Here is a 15,035-nt window from a genome sequence, read left to right as displayed (position 1 = left end):
ATAATACCGCCTGTTTTTGCGTTTTCCTGGCATGTCAAATATCTTTTTATTTGTTTGTTGTCCCTCTCGAGAATTTTTTCACCAATATGGAGACGCCACCACTTGCCGGTGGAGGGCTGCAAATTTATACCTATACTCGGCACTCAAGGCCATTGCACAGTGAGAGATCGTTTTCGTGCCAACACCTACTGCGACATGGCACCTCGGTTGATATGGTTTCATCCGAAGGATCGGTCTCCACGTCCCGCAGTGGATTCGGCCTGTCAAATATTAAAATCGTGAAAAACGCCTGCATGGAAAACGTCAGATATTTTGAACTTGGTAAGATGTGTCTATATTCATACAAAATTTGAATATCAATTAATAATTTAGTACCTTTAAGCCTTTCAAAACTCACTAAGCAAATCATAACGGTTGGAAGGATCTTATGAATGATAGATACTTTGAGGACAGACGCTGATATTATACAGTTTATATTTAAATATCAATACTGAAAAATACTCATTGATTTTAAGTTATTTTATTTATGTATTTGATATAAGTTAATGGGAAAATGTTTAAGCTATAGTTATGGAGTTATTGAACTTATTTTGGTGAATAATGGCACTAGTTGGCGGTACAAATACACTTGCAAGTTCGTGCATTTGCACAGCCAACTCGTGCCAATGTTCACAAAAATAAGTTCAATAACCCTATTATATGAGTAAATTTTCTTATTCACAAAAATGGATAAAGGTTTAAAATTTAATGAAGAAAAAAATTAACCTCTCAAAAAAAGGAGAATGACAACACATAAAGTAAAACAATATACTCTGATCTTCGATATGGGGCATAAAACGACAAGGATATAAAAATTACTCTATCTGCAAGTTCTATCGAAAATAGAAATTCATAAACGTTCAAAATGTTATTTTCCAAAAAATGTTTAACATTTTCGTTCTATTCTTTTCTCTCAAAATTTTTAGACGCTGAAGATATGACTTCAAATCTAACTGACAAATTAAAATCTATTAGAAAATGAAGTTTTCCTTGATCCTGAGATTATTGATTGTGGTTAAACATCCCTTGCAAAATTATTTCACTTTTATGGAAAGTTATCAGATGCCAGTAAAGGGCAATTTAGACCATTACAAGGCATTCAGGGCTACTGAGCAGTCAAGGTTTGTCGCAGCCGGGCGCGAAGCCAACGATTTTCCGATCACGAGCGTGTACTCTACTGATCCAGCTACCATCGTGTGAATTCATTGAAACATATTAAGAGTTAACATACATTTTATAAGTGTATATTTAATATGATGTGCATGATTTTTAAGAGACAGCTATAATTTACTTTTTATGCTTCCGTAATCGAAGATTCGGGGGCATATATTTTTTGCTGTCCGTCCGTCTGTCTGTTGTCTGCAAAAACTTTAACCTTGCCCTTAACTTTTGATTGGTAGAAACTTTGGAGTTCATATGTGTATTCCTTGTAACAAGAATTATTTTTGGGACCAAAATTTTGACCTTGGAGTTTGACCCACTTTTGCAATATTTTACCAAACCTCAACCTTGGCCATAAATTTTGAACGATTGATGCTAGGGCTTTCTTATAATTGACATGTGTATTCCATGTGATAAGACCTTTCCTTGGGTACAGATATTTTTGACCTTGACTATTGACCCATTTTAAAAAATATTAACTCTGGTCATAAGTTTTGAATGGTTGATTCAAGGGCTTTTATATTTATACATGTGTGTTTCATGTGACAAGACCTTCTTAGGGTACCAACAATATTGACCTTAACCTTGGAGTTTGACCTACTTTTGAAAAACTTTAATAACATTGGCCATAACTTTTGAAAGGTTAATGCAACATGTAAGGCTCGCATATTTCACAGGTCTGTTCCTTGTGACAAGACCCTCCTTAGGGTACCAATGAATTTGCTTATGGCCCTGGAGTTTGACCTACTTTTGAAAAAATTTAACCTTGGCTTCAACGTTTTGAACGGTTAGTGTTAAGGCTTTCATATTTCACATGTACGTTATTTCACAAGACCTTCCATTGGATACCAACAATCTAGCCCCAAAAAGTTTGACTTATTTTTGAAAAAAAATAGCCTTGACCATAAATTTTGAACGGTAAGAGCTTAGGTTTTGATATGTTAAAGGTTTATTCTTTGTGAGAGACCTTCCCTTGGGTACCACAATTTTGATCTGTTGACCTTGACCTTTGACCTACTTGTGAACTCTTTAACCTTGGTCATAAATTTTGAAGGTTGGTGCTAGGGCTTTCATATTTCACAGGTGTTTTCCTTTTGACAAGGCCTTCTTTGGTTACCAACATTTTCGATCTCTTCACCTTGGAATTTGACTTGAATTTGAAAAATTTTTACACTCGCCATGAGCTTCTATAAGGGGGCATAGGGCATAAGTGTTTCACAAACACATTTTATTTACGTTATTATTAAAGATATGTATCGTTCCTGTACATGTACAAGATTGTTTAAGTCTCTGAAAGTGATTGAGCGACGTTCTCCATAATTCACCTATATAGTACACAGTCCTCAGTTCCCTTCGATCTCCAAAATTTAATAAAGATATAATACCTTAGTTTCGAAGATTTTTTCCCTTTTGAAATTTCTTCTGCTGAAATTTTTTTGTTAAAAATATCAATGCTAGAGTTCATCGTTCCCAGTTGTGTATGATATAAGCACGGTGGAAATAAAATTTATCATATATCTCATTAATCACACATGTATTCCTCAAGAACATGCACAAAGAAATAAATTCCTATTTAAAAAGATAGTTGATTTGTCATATAACATACTCTATAAATGATTGGCTTATGATACAGGTATCTAGCCTTCAGTATAATTATTTCTGGAAAGAAAACATAAGCAGTTATTTGGCCCAGAGTGACACAACACGACTTGTTAGATGGTCACTACCTTGGGAACTATAGAGGCGTTCCAATTGTTATCTTCTCTGAATCAATAAAAGCCTAATATAGATTTTTCAAACTATAATGAATCAGCCACTTGACGGAAATAACAGGTATATCAGAAACAAATGTTTTCCTATACATCAAATAAAACTAAGATAAAAACTCTTATGGTTTATGTTTATTATTTACGAGAAATTATTTGAATGTTCCTTTGTTATCTTCGTTGATCAAAGACACCGTCTCTTTACCTTCAGTTCCTGAGTGTTTGGCGCCCATACGTAATGCATATATAATCGTTCAGAAGAGCTAATGTGATCACCACTTCACATCAGAAGAGACAATGATTTAATGAAATCCGGGAGTTTGTAGACAGAATATGGCGAAACTAATTCCATCTGCATTTCATTAACTTCAACTGAGTGTTTCATACACACAATTTAATTAGTCCCCTACCAGTGAAACCGGAGGGGACTATAGGTTTCCTCTGAGTCTGTCCGTCCGTCTATCTGTCAGTCTGTCCCACTTGGTTTTCCGCACTTTTTTTTCTAAACGCTTGCGGATATTGAGCTGATTTTTGGTATGTGAGTGTATCTTGATGACTTTGCATTTCGTTCCGCTTCATTGATTTTTGACGGAATTATGGCATTTTCAATTTTTAACGGCAACCTGCCGGTAGGGGACTAGTATTGCTAATGCAATACTCTCAGAATGCTTGTTGTATGTTGTTTTACATCACGTTCGAGAATTTTTCACTCATATAGAGACGTCACCATATACCAGTGAAAGGCTTCAAATTAGACCTTAACTCGGCACTCAGGGTCATTGAGCATTGAGGGTTCTTTATCGTGCCAACGTCAACCGTGACACGAGGCCTCGGTTTTTAAGGTCTTCATCCGAAAGACCCGCAACTTTCACATCACATCGCTTGGCGAAGGAACAGTTGCTACCTATTTTTTATCGACGTGGGTTAGTCGCGGCCATGATTCGAACACACGACCTTTCGATCCATACAATTTAAAACGTACTTAATAGACATCGACTTTGTGAAAGTATCAGTTTTCATATCACTATATAAGAAATCAAAACTTGATATTATTCCTTACGCAAAGTTTAATGTGTGTGTGTTGGGGGGGGGGGGGGGCTGAGCTGGAATGCGTGATATTTAACATTCTCTGGCGAATCGTAGTCCAAGGGGAGTAAAGAGAGTGTTACAAAACTGCGTCCCTGAAAATATTTCTACAACCAATATAATATACAGAAATAGTTGTCCTTTCTTTACTTACATGTACCTGTAGTAGAAAACAAAATAAATTGTATGGATGCTCTTATAACACCGTAATTCATGTTTAGATCTACTGGTTGAGGAACAGAATAGTTTGGTCGATTGTCCGCCATGGTCCAATTTCAACATGTGTCACTTAGACATAATGTTTTAGCTGTTCTTTTATATTGATGAACGATGTTGCCACTTTTCCCTCAGTACCTTTAATATTTCAATAAAACTTGGTAAACAAGTAGACTATATATAGATCCATTTTATCCGATTTAATTTTTTCTGAGATATTATTTAGAACTGGTACAAAAGTAAACTATACTAAGATACATTTTTTTAAAATTCTAATAAAATGTTATGTTATGTTTGCTGCAGACAAAACTGTTCGCAGGAAGAAAACCTTCTTGTTCGCAGATGATTGCCTCTACATGTAGCTGCGATCCTGCGGCAAACATTGCAGTAATTAATGCAAGCTTGCAGCAACATACGGCAGGAAACATACATATTTTAAAATTTGTTGTATGCAGGCGCAGCAAATTCGCAAGAAACATTTAACAAATTGAATGTCTGCAGCAAGTTCGCAAGAACAGTAAATAGTCAAATCAGTCAATGAAACGCAGATTGTACTGATTAAGTCAACACAGAACTCACCATTTTGAAATGTTTGAATGAAGTTGTAGATATTTCACTATTTTATTAAGAATATATATCTATTTCACAAAATTCTGGAAGTTGGTGTACTTTACTCTTTTTTTTTTTTTTAATATATTTTAATACCGCATTTGTATGATTCGTTAATGTGTTAAGGTTCGAAATTATTTATAATAAATGTTTGTATGCTTTCCACATAATAAATACTTTACTTAATCAGGATATTCAATGTTTTGTAGATGAATATGGAATTTATTTCACGAGTGGGACAGGATTTTTTTTATATTTTCATGAGTGCGAAGCACAAGTGAAAATATCAGAAAATCCTGTCTCACGTATAACTATTAGTCTCTGTCAGGATGGTTCATTAACTCTGTCTTATAACAGGCCAGGAATTTTTTTTAAAAACACTCTTCATAAAGGGAAGGAATATCGTAAGTTTTGCCGCACTTCTGATATTCTCACACTGTGGAGTTTGATATCCTTTCTCACTGTGTCAGAATATCACTTTTATTCAGTAAATAAATTACAGTATTTCACTGTTGAACATGTAATATATATATATATATATATATATATATATATATATATATATATATATATATATATATATATATATATATATATATATATATTCAGGCATAACATATATACTTAACATATTCAACGAAGGAGAAAATTATAAGTCAAAAACAAACTCTTTCAAAAAATATTGTCTCAGGTAAAAACTGGAACACCCGACTTCCGGACAGCCATTAGGGGAAGATGTAGGCTTCCGAGCTCAGAGAGAATTAGTGGGCATGTATTGAAGATACCTGTGTGTGTGTAGTTTTTGGTAAGTATTTCATCGTCTAATATTCAGTAGACTTTGTAAAAGTAGTTTTGAAGTGTTAGCAATTAAAAACAAATTTAATAGTGATTATTGTCCGGTCCGGTCCAGTGAGCTCTATTCACAATTTACAAACTAATGTCGAATCCTAACTCTGCCAAAAACACCAAACGTAAAAGGTCTTCTGAGTTAAGTTTTACGGAGCACTCATCATCTCGAAGACGTATTACGTCTTCCTCATCCTTGCCAGATATTTTTAAACTGTCAGCTGAAATGGCCACTAATTCTGATCTCAGTCAACCACAAAACCCATCATCCTCACCTTTGACCCCATCATCTAAAGTCTTAAGTTCAGCTTCTCCTGACCCAGAAAATTCTGGTTCTTCTGTATCTATAGTTGATTCCAATGGAGAGATACAAACATCTACCATAAATGAACTTATTGTCAAGGCTATTAATAGCCAGGCATTCATTGAGGCATTTCCTCTTATGATTGCATCTGCTATCACTCCTCACATTCAACTAATAGTCCAAAGTTGTCTTCAACCTATACTAAGTTCTATAAAAGAACAACAAATGGACATTGAGGACCAAAATGAAGAAATTAAATGCCTAAAACAGAGTAACACTGAATTAAAACAAAGAATAGAGGATTTAAAATATGGGTTAGACAACCTGGAACAGTATGGTCGCAGACCATCACTGCGCTTCCATAATGTACCTCTACCAGACCCAGATGAGGATGAGGCAACAGATACAGACTCCACTGTTATCAAAATCTGCGAAGGTATGGGTGTTACCATCACATCTGATGACATAGACAGATCTCACCCCATTGGTCGTCCAAAACAAAATAAAATTCAGATCATTTGGATTTAAAAATTGGAAGATCAAAAACAAAGCTAAACACGCTAAAAACAATTGAAAACAATGCTAATAAAATTTTTGTGACAGAAGATTTGACCAAGTTTAGACAATCCATTGTATCTAAAATTATACAAGCAAAAAACGCAAAAATCATCCACAGTTTCTGGACTTAAGATGGGAGAATCTTCCTGAAGTTTGAACAAAATGTATGAACAAAACTTCATATAATTCACAATACGAGTAAAAAAATAAATTGTTAGAAGAAAATAATACATGTCAGAATAGCATGTTATTGGTATTTTGATATCAAAACACAGTTTTAGACCAAGAATGAGCTTCACTTTAGCATCTTAGAAGGACGAATTTCAAGTGGGCAGTGGGGAAACGGACTATCCATTAAACATCTCTACGAGGGGTTAAACTTAACAGCTGTTCGTTGCTGGAGTACGACTGAGTCAACCAATTTTTGTCACAAGTCATCTACATATTGACGTCATTTTCACATTGTGACGTCACAAACATTACAAACATGTGCTATTTATAGAAAATATGTATGACTATATGTTTGCCAAATTTCATTCTGATCTGAATTGTGGTTTTGTAAATATAGAGATACCGGTAGTTCGCGAACTTTTTGATCACTCCTCGTATTTTGGACAATCAACTATAATTTTATTATTAAATTTTGGTCAATTTTTTAATTATTATTATTATTATCATTTTATTTTTTTTTTTGGGGGGGGGGGGGGTCTAGATCAGTTCAGATTACTTTGAGTATTTATGACATGCCTTACTTCAAAATCAGTTTTCTAATGTACTGTATACTTTCAGTGCCAAGTGAAATTCTGGTTCAACTAATTACATTATTAGTGTTCAAACTGTAATGAATAAAACAACGGGAGCTGTAAATCAAGGCATGATTTTTTTTTTGGGGGGGGGGGGGTTACGGACTTTATTGCTTCATATTTTTTTCTTTTATTTGATTTTAATGTAATACATGTACCTTCATATAGTTATTCAAATGATGGATAATTTATCATGGCGTAATTCACAAAAAAGTTACAAAACATGATTGTAAAGTATCATCACCATTTGAAGTAAAAAAACAATGGTAAAATATTTGTCCATAAAGAATCAATGTAATATGTTTTTTTTAAATTAACAATTCAGTTACAAGTAGATTAATTGGGTGGCACTGTTATAAGAGTGAAGGTCTCGCTTTGCACAAGAGATGTTGCAAAGTAAGGAGTTGATCCTTGTGTTTTGGTATCTAATCCCACTATGGGATGTTAAGACTGGATTGAGAACTAATAAACCAAATCCCCATTTTGCAGCAGATGCAGACAGGAAAAAAACCCCTCAAACTTAACAGAAGAAACACAGTTATATGGTCAGTAAATTTGCCTTTATGTGTAGATTCTTTAGCCCTTTTGTTAGTAGGATTTGTGTGGCCAAATCTTCTTTTGAAAATGTCCCAACCCTAATTATTTTAATGGATTGATAGTATGTATCACAAGAAGGAAAATTTTATCATGTATTTAAGAATATTACGAGACTACAAACATTACAGGACGGAATACAGATTGAAGCAAGCCTTTAGTTGAAAAATATTAAATTTCAGACATTTTATCTTTAATTATAGTGGTATTTGTATTTAAAAACATTGCATTTGTTCAAATAAACGTATTATTGTATTGTAGTTATTGTATCAATAATGTATATGACTTTTTTCTGGAAGTTACTGGGCTACGGACTATACAGGGCTACGGACAACAATCATTCATCTTTAACTTCTTTAGGTGCTAGCACAAGAGCTATTCAAAACTTGTTTACTTAACTGGTAACAAAATATTGGACCAGTATGGGAAAAAAATTACAAAATGTGCACACAGTTTACAATATACATGTATCCACTGTATTTTTCTCTTAGTACCTTTTTCCTTAAGTAACATAAAAAAAATTTAACATATTTTCTCTTTTTTTTTGTTAGAAATTATGCATTTATTCCAACATTGATAAATTTTAAATTATATAGGTTAAGGTACCTCCGCACATATTTATTCGAAAATTCCACAATTTTTATCCTTTTTTCTGTAAAAAATAAACTTAACCTGAATGATTTTTCTATAATAATGTATATTTATATTGGAATTTTTCATTCAAAATGATTTTAACATTTTATTTGAAACGCTTCAAAAAATCATGAATCTTTGACCTTTATTCTGTCGCTTGTTTAGGTCACCTGAGTCAGTCAGGTGACCTACATTTGAATTGCAGTCTGTTTTCGTCCGTCGGCGTACGTCGTCCGTTGCTCGTCGGTCGGTCGTAAACTTTAGAAATTTTCAGCTTCTTCATTGGAACCGCTGAACCAATTTGAACAAATTTTGGTATAGAGCATCTTTGGGCAAAGGGTGACAAAAAATGTTAATTTCATGGTCCCTGTCCTCTTGGGGACTGAGGGGTGGGGCCAAAACCATAAAAATTAATGCAATTTTCAAAAATATTCTCTACTCCTAGACATCAAGCAGTGAAACATGAATTTCATTACCCTTGGTCATGAGTTCTGGTGTTAGCGTAGGGCTGTTTTGAATCTATAGTAAAAATGCATTATATCTTTGAAAATCTTCTCTGCTCCTGGGCATATCGGAGGCAAACAGAGTAAAAGTGTTAATAAGCAAGAGTATTTTTACCAGATTTTTGAACATATCTACCAATTTGTCAAGAGTTCTGGTCCTTTCCACGGCTCTGTTAATTTGTATTCTACTGAGAGAAATTATTCCCCTTTACCACTCACTTTTGATAATTAATTTGTAAGTAATATATTTGAAAGGTTAATAGAATAAAAGAAATATGCAAGAATTTTTATTGTATAATACGAAAAGTACCTCCATAGTTTTAATGATCAGGTAAACTTGTTAAAAATAGATAAATAAAAATAAGACAAAAATAACTTATTTTATTAAATGTTTTTCAAAGACCGAGAGGGTTTTAATATGGGGTTAAAAATAGTACAGAAGCACTAATAGTTTGTTGATAGTCTGCAAGGTGATATAGTGATCAATGGGGACAGATTAGAACTTATTTTAAGAGTTGTTACTGAATACTAGACTAATTATTTTATTGATCCTGATCATCCTATTTCTTTTGCATTTGGACAACAAAGCTTCATCTAACAGTTAATATTATATGGATCCTCTAAATTGTTGTATTATACTCAAGAGACGGTAAAGGCCCTTGCGCCTCTTGTTTAAAGATGCAGATACTATATATATATGATATTGTACACCAGTGGAAAGCTTTTCATTCTAATCTTCGCAATGCAACAAAAGACATTCAGATTATATGTAAGTGTAAAGATTTACTTCTAGATAACATTCAGCTGGAAATGGGCACCTGATCTTGGCCAAGTCGAATAGTTGGAAAAAAATATGTTCCAAAAAAATAATGTACTTTCAATTACATTTACCCAGTTTTGTCCCACCCTGCAGGCCTATTCACTACATTCAAATGTAAATAGTCAGGTTTATAGCTCAGAACATTCTTCCAAGTGGTTTGCCTGCTATGCCAAGGAATATGACCCCATCATAAGGCTGAACCTATCGTCCAGGTGTTACAGATTGTTAGATTTGCTACGGACTGCTGATTAAATTACAAATAGTTCGTTTGCCGGGAGCTCAGAAATGAGACAGATTTACCATCATCTCGCCATTTATGCACGCCCGAAGGTCTTAGGGGAAGTTGGGATGTTAATGAATTTCACAATTTTAAAGAGGAGCTTCTTGTTCTTTGTATTCATTTAGAAGCAAGACCTCGATAAATTGAGAAGAATATTTTCAAAGATAAAATGCATCTCTATTGCACGTACCTTGTAATAAATCTCACAATTTTGCTAGAAGGCTGTTTGCAGTTTGACCATGTACAACCTTGCATTTTTAAAAAAGAATTTGAAAAAAAATACACAGATACTTCTTCTGTTCTATTTGTGCAAGGCTTTGTCCCCTCACTATTGAAAGTTGGTGCTCGATACGAAAGTTTGCAGGTGACATCTACTGTCAGGCATCTAATACAGTGTCATTTAAAGGAGACCATCTACAAATGCCCCTGTTGCATTCTTTCTCTAGCCAGGTCACTTCGCTGAATAATTTATTGCTTGATATGTAAGATTTTTGAGAAGAAATATTTGACTGGATTCTGATACAAGGCCACGATTAATTTAAAAAGTTTATCATTTTATTTCTTTTCGAATTTGCACAATTGACCATTTGCTAACGATATAATACTTGAGTTCCAAATGACATACCTGTTTAATATATATGGGGTGCTTTAGACTACATTGTTAGATTTTTGTTTTGTTTTGTTTTGGTTTTTTTTTTTTTTTTTTTTTTTTTTTTTTTTTTTTTTTTTTTGCCAATTTCTAAGAAGTATTTCTCCTGGTCAATTAATTTTATGACAATCAATATCTTATCAATAGAAATTATACTTTGGCCAATGGACATGTTTATATGCCATGAATGTCATTTAATGTTAACTTGTTTATACATTATTTCTCCACCACGAAGATGGTTTCCATGTGACAAACAATATGATCGAACTAATCGTAAATGTCCCACCTAAGCATTATTTACGGTCGGACATTGCATATTTAAGCTGAGACTTTTTCAAAATCTCCGACATTTGCTTTGGAGCTTTCGTTGTGTGAAAGGCCTGCAAAGGAACCACCACCATGAACAAACTAATCACTCTATTAGGACTGGTAGTACTTATTCAGATATGCATAGCCGGTGAGTTCATATATGTTTAAGTTTTCTTCCTAAAGAGACATTACAGCTATTGTCAATGAGTTCTGCCATAATAGTAAAAATATTTAATGTGTTGGACACAGGTGTACAAGTACAGGTTAAACTAAATTGCAATCATTTCTTTTAAGATGAGGCCACTCAATGATATGTGACGCATATCATGTACCTAAAAATGTTATCTGAATTTTGAAGAATATATTTTTCTCTCATTGATCTCTTTTTAACCTTATAATTATTTATCTCTGCTGTATCGTATGTTATACACCTTTTATGTAACCAATACCAAACAATATTAATATAATTTCCATAATTAATACTGTCATATACAAATTAAAACTGAAAAATTACTCAATTTTTGTAGAGAACACATGTATGTACATCAAGGTATATAAAATATATACATAATAGCAAAGGTTGAACGTGCAATCAGTTTTGTTTTGCTTTTCATTTCATTCTTTTTTGTTTGTTTGTCAGGGTTTCTTTTTTTTCGGGGGGGGGGGGGTTATTTTGGTTTTTAGCTCTACTGGTCAGAGACCAGAAAAGCTCATGCGGTAGTAAGGTGTTCGTCGTCCGTTCGTCTGTCTGTTTGTCCCTCTGTAATCATTTTTTTTTCAAAATGCTACCCCTCCTATAGTTTTTGTCTACTCTAAGATACATAATTCGGTTTACCTGTGTTTGATTTCAATGAACGAAGTTGCCATGTTTACTTAAAATAGAAATTTCTGTGAAATACTTTCGAAACACTATTCCTACGACAGTTTTGGTCTGATTTCAATATTACTTGGCACAGAAGTAGACTACACTAAGATATATAATTCTCTTTATCCCTTTTTGATTTCGATGATCGGTTTTGCCATGGTTACTAGAAATTAAAAAAAATCCATGAAATACTTTCAAAACACTACTTTTCCTTCAGTTTCTTCTTGGCATGCAGGTAGACTACAATGAGATACATAATTGTCTTTATCGGTAATTTTGATGAATTGTGTAGCCATGGTTATTAAAAATGAAAAATTTCTGTAAAATTCTTTCAAAAAGGCTACTCCTCCTGTAGTTTTAGTCTGATTGCAATAAATTTTGCCACAAAAGAGACTAAGCCAAGGATACTATTCTATTTATTGCTGTTGCAAAGTTTTAAGTCCAAGTGCTACTTTTCTCTTCCTTTGTTACAAGTACAAACCAGTAAAGCTAAGTCTCTTGAGAGACTTCTGGTTTCCTATTGATCGTCAAAAATTAAAAAGAAAATAAATTATAACAAATAAAAAAAAACCAGTTGTTATTCTTAAACTTAAATGTACGTAAATAATCCAAAAAGTCCCTACAACAACAACAACAACAAAAAACAAAACAAACAAAAAACAAAACAAAACAAACAAAAAACAACAACAAAATCGTGGGCCTAACAAAGGAAGAGATCTGTTGAACATTGTATAGAGTCCATTTTGACATAGTCAACTCAAGTTAAATAAATAACATTAGGTCTGAATAAAATATAGTAAAAAAGTCATGAAAAATTTTTATTAATGTAAATTTATTTAAATAAATGAACATTAAAAAAGCATCTTCTGGGTCTGAAATTCATTTTTTTTTTAAACAAAAAGAGGTAGAATACTTTCAGAGAACATATGCTTTCATTTGCTAACTGACAAATTATGTGCTATAATGATCATATTTATGTATGTGGGAGAAGCATTTGTGTCAGTTACGGGCACCAGTTAATGAATATAACTGAATTGTCCTTATAAATTTCGATTGTCAGTTAATATACTTTTGATACTAAAAAAGTAGACGACGCTAATCCCCTTTATTGGGAGACGTGCTGACCCGTAATGGACACGCTGTCACACAATTTGTCTGGACAACAATAAAACACTTGTAGCGAAGAAGAATCTGTCTCATTTGTCAATCAATCTGATATGTGGGATATTTCTATTAACTCCGCGATGCAAGGAGAATGGTTTATATTTATTATAATTTCTTAGAAACCTGTGTGAATAAGTCTTTATTTTAATTTTAAAACCTTTCGCTGAAAAGACAATTTATTAATGTATTTGATATATTTTCTAAAGGTGTTAGTATTTATAAAAACTAAACCATTGCAACTTGTCTTGGGGAAAAAAAACATAAACAGACAATTTACAGAAAGTTTTCGCTTTACAGAAACCGACGTAGTCCTTGAAGTTTTTCGTTACAAATGTGACAGGACACATATTCTAGGTGTTTTGCACGATCCGCTTTGTGCTAATTGATTATTTCTAAATTTTAGTACTAAAAGCGTAATTTTTGACTGTTTAATAATCCCTAATCTTCGATTTGCCTAAAAAATTTGCCGTGAATTGCCTAAAATAAGAACACGCAAGTAATAAAAAGAAATTAGATATATAAGCAGAAGGAGTATTTTAACAGAATAATTTTGAAAAATTTTGCTCTACATACAAAAAAAAAATGCACTGCAAATTGTTGTTTTTGAAGCATGTGTCCCCTTAATTTTCAGAAAATCCGCGGTATGACCCTAGATACAAGCGGGAAGCTACTCCAGAAAGATACGCAGAAAATCCTCGTTATGAGCCAAGATACAAGCGGGAGGCTACCCCAGAAAGATACGCAGAAAATCCTCGTTATGACCCCCGATACAAGCGAGAGGCTACCCCAGAAAGATACGCAGAAAATCCTCGTTATGAGCCAAGATACAAGCGGGAGGCTACTCCTGATAGATATGCTGCAGAAACTCCATCAAAGAGATACAAGCGAAGTGCCATTCGACGAGGGCGGTTTGGTGCTGGACGTCGAGGTGTTAGAGTAAATGATAATGGGCGTGTCATTAGAAAGGGAAGGCGTGTTCAAACCCGTAAGTGTCGATAAGATTTATGTTTATCTTGTAGCTGCTTGCTACGTTCCTTCGTTTCTGAATAAAATATGAAGGAGAAAATCTTATATAGGATTAACATAGGTATACTAAATTGCCTTTGATACTACCTCAGAAAAGTATATACGTCTATACACCCAAATGATAAACTAATTTGAAAAAAATACTATCATGTTCTAATTTAAGAACCCCAAGAGCAGGAGGTGAACTTCCATTATCAGTACCTGTATGAGCCCTCCTACTATTTTGACACACCTATATATGGACCAGGACCCAGTGAACTGGACTGTTCCTGTAAAAACACAGATTGTGGACATGACGAGTTTGAGAGTGGTGACTGTCCCAATGACGAGAAGCGATGCTGCAAGTTTGACTAAAGTTTGTGTTTTAATTGTTAAATTCCGAGAAAATAAAACTTCTTGATTTTCGAGTTGTTTCGTTTAAATGTTTACTTTTCAGGTGTGCACTACGCTTTCGAATACAGTAATTTAAACATTAAATATACACATCTTTTCTGTGTGTGTGTGTTTTTTTTAATCAAGTGGTAACTGCTTTTATTTAAAATCTGGATTGAAAACTTCCGGTTTATTCCTAACAACAAAAAATTCAATAGTAAGCTGAGTAAGTCGACGTTATTACTGTTTCAGTTATCACTAAAGTGTCATAGTGATCACTTTAGTATCAAATTGATAACTTTAGTGTCAGAATGATCACTATACTCGTACATGTAGTAAATCAACGTGACAAAGTTATTACTTTGGTAAATCAAAGTTTTCAAAGTGATAATTATAGTAATTCAATTTGTTTTGTTTGTTTGTTTGTTTGAT

General features: G+C 33.5%; 1 protein-coding gene and 1 pseudogene across 1 annotated transcript; both read left to right on the top strand.

Moving 5' to 3' along the window:
- The first annotated feature begins 5,814 nt into the window (after nt 1-5,814).
- Nucleotides 5,815-6,755, top strand: LOC133205071 (uncharacterized; annotated as a pseudogene).
- Nucleotides 6,756-11,266: 4,511 nt separating this feature from the next.
- On the top strand, nt 11,267-14,585 carry LOC133205069 (uncharacterized). The gene is made up of 3 exons (XM_061340811.1): nt 11,267-11,324; nt 13,837-14,190; nt 14,395-14,585. The coding sequence occupies exons 1-3, from the start codon at nt 11,267-11,269 to the stop codon at nt 14,583-14,585; spliced, it is 603 nt and encodes a 200-aa protein (XP_061196795.1).
- The last annotated feature ends 450 nt before the right edge of the window (nt 14,586-15,035 follow it).

Source organism: Saccostrea echinata, unplaced genomic scaffold (genome assembly GCF_033153115.1).
Source record: "Saccostrea echinata isolate AGI-Se365-2 ecotype Australia unplaced genomic scaffold, CSIRO_AGI_Sech_v1 ptg000054l, whole genome shotgun sequence".
Lineage (NCBI taxonomy): Eukaryota > Metazoa > Mollusca > Bivalvia > Ostreida > Ostreidae > Saccostrea > Saccostrea echinata.
Note: the sequence above shows the minus strand (reverse complement) of the source record. Positions and strands in the feature narration are given on the sequence as shown.

Coding starts and splice junctions, on each gene's coding strand:
- LOC133205069 (XM_061340811.1), top strand. CDS start 11,267: ATGAACAAACTAATCACTCTATTAGGACTGGTAGTACTTATTCAGATA. Junction 11,325..13,836: donor TATTCAGATATGCATAGCCG/GTGAGTTCATAT, acceptor CTTAATTTTCAG/AAAATCCGCGGTATGACCCT. Junction 14,191..14,394: donor GGGAAGGCGTGTTCAAACCC/GTAAGTGTCGAT, acceptor TTCTAATTTAAG/AACCCCAAGAGCAGGAGGTG.